Source organism: Pteropus vampyrus, unplaced genomic scaffold (genome assembly GCF_000151845.1).
Source record: "Pteropus vampyrus isolate Shadow unplaced genomic scaffold, Pvam_2.0 Scaffold341, whole genome shotgun sequence".
Classification (NCBI taxonomy): domain Eukaryota; kingdom Metazoa; phylum Chordata; class Mammalia; order Chiroptera; family Pteropodidae; genus Pteropus; species Pteropus vampyrus.
The window spans coordinates 591,920-598,373 of record NW_011889122.1 but is presented as its reverse complement, the minus strand read 5'-3'; the positions used below and the strand labels follow the sequence as shown (position 1 = coordinate 598,373).

Genomic DNA, 6,454 nt, shown 5'->3' with positions numbered 1-6,454 from the left:
AGATGCAGTTCTGGAAGGGGGAGCAGGTGAACGTGCGGGGTTAGGGTGCGGCGAGTTATTTTGCCCCTTGCCGCTGGCAGAGCTGGCATCTCCGCCGGCCGTCCTCCAGCTCTGTAGCCACCCCAGCCTGCTTGGAGGAGGCGGGCAGCCCTGACCTTGGTGACACTGGCAGCCAGCATCCCTCAGCCGGCGGCTCTGCCTCTGCACTCACTGGGTCCCTTTGTGTGAATCGCCTTCTGTTTCTGAGACTCTAAATATCACGGAGGCAAAGGCTGTGGTGGAGAAGTCCAGAAATATTTGCAGAAAAGTAGAGTATTTGGAAAGACTTTTGTTAAAAAAAAAAAAGGAAATATGGTGATTGGATACTGTTCTTAGAATGATGGGTACAGTTTTAAAGATCTGTGGATTGCAGCCCTGCCGCTACTTTCCCAGAAGGATTCAGAAGTCAGTCCGCTGTGAAATCAGCCTATTTCGACCCTGTTAGTGGGTCGGAGTTTCAGGTCTCAAGTGTCAGACCCGGGTGTCGTCTGCCATCAGGGCCCTGTCAGCGTTCACACAGGGAGGAGGACCTCAGTCCCTTCTGTGCGACGTGCTCGCCCTTCATTTGGGACTTTCCACTTTGGCCGCGCTGCTTGTGGCCCGTCTCTACTTCCCAGTGACACTGAGCAAGACACTCTTTAGAGTGTCTTAGAAATGATTAAATGCAAAGATGTTTGAATCTGCAAGAAGAAGCGAATGTAGAATGAAATAGTCATACTGAACTAGTCAGTAGGGTGCAGTCAGTAGTCAGCGGCGGGGTGTGAGCTCTGTCATCTGTGACCTGCGGCAGCAGTGGCCACGCAGGCGACAGCTGTGTCTTGACTGCTCCCCCGCTCCCGCTCCCTTTCTGCAGCCAGCGGTCAGCCTGGCTCCCCACTTCCCCTGCAGCTCTGACTCGGCCACCCACGCCCATGCCGCCCTGGCTTCCCATCACCTGTAAGCCGTACCCCAGCACGTGCCGTGGGGTTCTGAGCGTGTATGGGGAAAGCTAGAAACTCGTCAGGGACTGGCGGCTTCGTCCAGACACTTGGAAATGCCGACAGCACCTGGTCTTCCTAGGTGGTCTCCCATCCAGGTACTCCCCAGGCCCGACCCTGCAAGTGCATGTTTTATAATGGACTGGCGACCTTCTTTCCAGGCGGCTGTACCATTTTGCATTCCCATGAGCCATGTGAAAGAGCCCAATCGTTTTATGTCCTCGACAGCACTCCTATTGTCATAGTTTTGTTTTGCTTTTTTTAGCTACGTCAGTAGGCGTGAAGTGGCGTTTTGATTTGCATTTCCCTAATGACTGATGATGCTGAATAGGCTTTTGTTTGCTTATTTGCCATCTGTATATCTTTGCAGAAACTTATTTAGGTATTTTGCTCATTTTTAACTTGGATTTTCTGTTTTCTTACTGAGTTTTGAGATGTCTTTATGTGTTCTGGAAACCAGTCCTCCAGATCTGCGTATATTTTCTCCCAGTCTGTAGCTGGTCTTTTCGTTTTCTCAATGGTGTCTTTAGGAGAGCAGACGATTTTAACTTCGGTGAAGTCCAATTCATCTGTTTTTTGTTTTATGGATTGTGTTTTTGGTGTTGTTTCGAAGAAATCTTCGTCTAATCTAAGGTTGTATAGTTTTCTACTGTAATTTAGAAGTTTTACAATTTTAGATTTTACATTTATATCCGATTCGTTTTGAGTTAATTTTTGTATATGGTGCAAAGTACAGGGTGAGATTCTTGTTTCCCGTTACAGTGTTGGATGATTCCAGCACGGGTTGGCTACGTTCCGTATAGTGTCAGTGTTAACAGTATGTATTATAGCTCTTTTAATTTGGACATTCCTGGGCACGGTCTTAAAAAGAGTTTGCTAACGAGGGACGTTCACACATCTGGACTGTTCACCTTCTAACACCGGAGATTCGTTGAGCCATGTGCTAACCTCACGCATTTCGTTGAAGCTCTCAGGGTTCTGCCCGCCACGGAAATCTCGCCACGACTGGATAGGACCCCCAGATAAACATTCAAACCTTCGACCCGTCCACTTTTACATCCCTGAAGATGAATCGCCATTGGAGCGAAAGCTGAGAGAATTAAGACAGGAAACACAAGAGTGGAACCAACAGTTCTGGGCAAACCAGAATGTGACGTTTCTTAAGGTAAGTCTGGGTCTCAGGTCTGAATGGGAAGCAATCCAGGTGGCCACTTAGGGTGCGAAGTCTTTAGTATTTGCTTTGCCTTTCAGTCCAGCAGATTCTCCAATGTGTTGTTCAGTGTCTTTTCCTTATACCACTGGCGACGTGCCGTAGGAACTTTCGTCTGTGTAATTAGCGGGTGGCAAACTGGTTTGGTTATGTATACATCATTTCAACACAGTTCCAAGAGGTTATGGACGGCGTTAAACTGTTGGTGGTGTCTCGGTCCTCGCTTCTCTCTCTCTCTCTCTCTCCCTCCCTCTCTCTCACGCACACATACACACGTATATGTATGTATGTATGCATATAATTTTAAAATGGATATGTAATTGTACATAAGAAATATCGATCATTCATCGAATCACAAATCTTGAGACTTTCAAGGAAGAGGAGCATCAGAGCCAGCACTGGAACTCCACGTTCTACGTGTGTAGGGGTGTGTGTGTGTGTGTGCAGGGTTTCTGTCATCTGTCGTCATTCTTCCCGAGAATTCGGAATTCTTAGCATTCTCGTAAATAAATTATGTGAGAAAGAAGTGTAAATATTCTAATCCAGAAGAAAAACATTTAAGTTTTATTTGTTTATTCATTTGGGCAGACTCAGTCAAATGGAGTGTTTTTATTTTATTCTACGGATTTTATAAACAAACAGTGCCTCCCAAAGTTTATTAAACATCTTATTTCAAATCCTACCTCAAGCATGAAACTTATAGCCGAATTCAGGTGGTTTAAACAGGCTTTGAGAGGCCACCTCTCACGGCCTCCACTCCAGACCTCTCCAGACCACTACGAACTGTGTCCTGGCTGGGGGGGCGGGGGGCCCACAGAGCTGTCTCACAGTTGTCTTATTTCAGGAAAAAGAAGAATTTATTCACTCAAGACTAAAAGCCAAAGGCCTGGGACTAAGAGCTGAATCAGGTTAGTTCGTTTGTTCTTTTCCTGCTAACATCGTTTTTGTTTGAGTAACTACACAAGGAGATAGAGGGGTGTTGAGTGGAGGAGAGAAAGTTCAGGGGGCCGCTCCCCGTCCTGTTGGGGGCAGGTGCCTGAGGGCGCACTCAGTGGGACACACGCCTGTCTTCCTCCCTCCCCCTTTTCTCTCTTTGGGTGATATCAGCCCTCTGGTCATTCTAGGTCATTCTGACTCATGACCTCCCTCTGACCTTTGGACTTAGGTCCTGAGGTCCTGTGGCTTCTGCCACCTGTCACCCGCACCAGCTCCCCTTGCCGTGTTCCTGATCTCGGTTCCTGGTCCTGCAGCTCACATGAGCCGGAAACCAGGGAGTCCACCTCAGAGCCTCTCCCGAATCACGCGTCTCCGGCAGGCTCCCCCCGGCGAGACCGTCTGCTCGTCTGCACCGCTCCCTCTGCCCTTTTAACATGGCTTCCGTTCAGCTCGTGTTCATTCTCTGCCTGTCGCAGTAACTTCCTAATTGGTTCCTTGGCCTCCAGTCTTTAAGTCAGGGGAGGGCAAGACTGTTCTGTACAGGGCTACATAGTAGGTCGTCGGTCTTTGTGGGCCACAAGGTGTTTAACCCGTTCAGCTCTGCTTCGTGGTGTGTAAGCAGCCCTGGAAAACACATGAACGAATGGGTGACGTGTCCCAGTGAAGCAGTATTTACGGGCGTGCGGGCTGTGGCTTGTCTGCTCCCGCCCTAAATCCATTCTTTGCAGTGAAGCCAGACTGTCCTTCCCCAAATTCAAATCTGACACTTGCCGCTTAGCTTAAGTTTTGGATCCCTCATGTCTGCAGAATGACAGCTGTGCCCGTCCCCTGCCCCCTCCTCCACATCCTGTCCCCCGTACCATGCACTAGATGTGCCACGAGTGGCAGACTGCACCCAGCTCCCTCTGCCCACCATGCCACCCTTTCCCTTCGGACGGAAAGGCTAGTGCTCACAATAACCGTCAGCCATTTTCTCCTGGTGCTGACAAGGCCTGAGTCACATTGCAGACTGTTCGTTAGACAGGTGTCTGCTGTCAAAACATTGTTCTAATGGAAAATCCAAAACCATTGGCCCCAAAGTCAAGTGTGTCGCTGGGCCGAAGCACTCAGCCTTGCCTGGCTTCCTTTGTTGTAAGCGGGGAGGGGATGCGGAGTGACCCCCGCTGGGCGAGCATGGAGAAACAGGTCACAGTTCCAGGTCCTGACTGTGCCTAGTTCTGTGCTCAGCCCTTTGCCCATGTCATCACATGGTGACCACCGAAGCAGGCACCGTTACTTTATAGTTCTCAGGCGAGGGCAAGTCCCACAGGAGTGAGTGGCAGGGCCTGGGCTCTGTCCTGGAGAACTGGGTTCGAGGGCTTGCCGGCCACAGTGGCTTGCAGCTCACCCCGCGATGTCCGAGCTTTGTGGGCCGCAGACGCTGCACCCCGGTCAGGCGTGCGCCAGCCCCCTCGTCTGCCGTCAGGGTCCGGCGGGGCTGGGTGGGCGCCTGTGGGGAGGCAGACAGGTGGGAGGGACTGTTTTCAGTCTTCCTGTTTATATATGTCACAGTTTCTATATATGTTGATGGCTTTACTCAGTATCGAAAGGCTGGCCTGAGATTTAAAAATTAATTTGGTAACAAAACAGGAAAAACTGTTTTGTGGGAAGGACACACGAAGGGAGGCGTCTGCTCTGCCAGCTGTTTAGACATGTACCAGGCTGCAGTGACAGACGTGGGGAAGGGCTCGAACGGGTTCGTGACCTCAGTGGGCAGGAACGCTCACGTGATGGGGGAGTGTGCGGCCCCGCAGAACCGGGAACGGGGGTTCGTTTAACGAGTGACACTGGAGAAACTAATGACTTTTGGCCCCAAAAGATACATTTAGATTCATGCCCCCAATACTACAAATTTATTCCAATGGATCAAAAAGGTAATTATTAAAAATCAATCGTTTATGGGTTAAAATGTTAAATACGCAGCTCCTGGCCGCAGAGTCGCTCCGAGCTTGATGGGTAACGGAGAGATGGCCGTGAAGACTGACCTTGACCTCGGCCGTGTGTGTTCACGCGGGCTTCCTTTGACCCTTCGGTAGAGGAGAGCTTGCTGAGGGGACACAGTGGCTTCGACCTGCACTCAGAGGGCACTAGGGGAGCTAGGACATGCTCTCTCCCTGTTTCAGGTCCTGTCTGCGTTCAGCATTCCCCGTGTGAACAGACATTCTCCCGCCCAAGGCCGAGGAAGCGGCCAGCCCGAGGCTCTCCCGGGGAACTCGGCTGGTGGGGTGATGTCCCAGGATAGCAGAGGCCCAGCGTGAGGGCTGTGTTGAATGAGCATGGCTGCTGCCATGGAAACGGGCTGGAGGCGGCGGAAGGACTGCGCCCAGCAGACAAAGGGGAACAAGCTCATGTGAACAGAGATTGGGGGCGTTTGCGACAGAGACGAAGGGGCAGCCTGGACCTTATGAAAGGCCTGAGAAATATGTAAAAATAACAAAACACCTGTAGACGCACAGGATGATGCCAAGAAGAAAAATCGCTCCACCTCTGAATTGTACCGTGCGCGTTAAAGCAGAACCGGGCCTCATCCTCTGCTTACTGAACGCGCAGGGCTGTTCGGTGAGCGGCCTCGGTGCCGGTGCACTGCTCATGGATGCTGGTGGCAGCAGGAAACGCCCCACCGTTTTCCCAGGACCTAGCTCCCTGTAGTACCCGCCTGCCGAGAACAGGGAAGTCATGACACACACCACTGAGAATTCATCCTAGAGGAAAACACGCCAGACACAGGAAAACCTGTGTGTTCCTGGTAGTGTTTTCACTGCAGAAGAATGGGGACTCTCTAACTGCCCAGGAACGGCGGCCAGATGAGGCTGTGGTGGCCCTGTACCGGGTGGCCACGGGAAGGTTCCGCAGCAATGCAGAGAAATTAATGACTTAATCTCAGATACAGACAGCAGAATGCCGTGACTTCAGCTCTGCCCGTCCCCAAACGAAGTCTCGTTTGCAGAGCAGGCAATGCTGTGGGAGGATTCTTGCCTCCGGTTTCTGTTATCGCTGACGTGTTCATGTGGTGGAGGAGAAAAGCAGCCATCGAGATGGGTTTACTGTAAGTCAGCTGGTGCTTAGGAGCCACCCGCCCGGTTTTCAGCGAGTATCCTGTCACTCACTCTGAGTCGGCTTCACAGCGCAGGCAGTAGGACAGGTGCAGAATCTAAACCAGACAGCTTCCGTGGTGCTTCTGGGGGTGTTTTGGGGCAAGACACGAAACCAGAGCCAGGGCTGGAGGTGGCACCAGCCTGTCTTCACAGCTCTG

The 6,454-nt window shown here is 51.2% G+C and overlaps 1 protein-coding gene across 1 annotated transcript in view; it reads left to right on the top strand.

The window, feature by feature from the left end:
- Nucleotides 1–1,736: 1,736 nt before the first annotated feature.
- APOPT1 (apoptogenic 1, mitochondrial) overlaps nt 1,737–6,454 on the top strand; it is an 11,797-nt gene continuing 7,079 nt past the window's right edge. The window contains exons 1-3 of the mRNA XM_023522356.1: nt 1,737–1,746; nt 1,901–2,181; nt 3,071–3,134. Coding sequence (XP_023378124.1) covers nt 1,737–1,746; nt 1,901–2,181; nt 3,071–3,134 — 355 coding nt within the window. The remainder of the gene's footprint in view (nt 1,747–1,900; nt 2,182–3,070; nt 3,135–6,454) is intronic.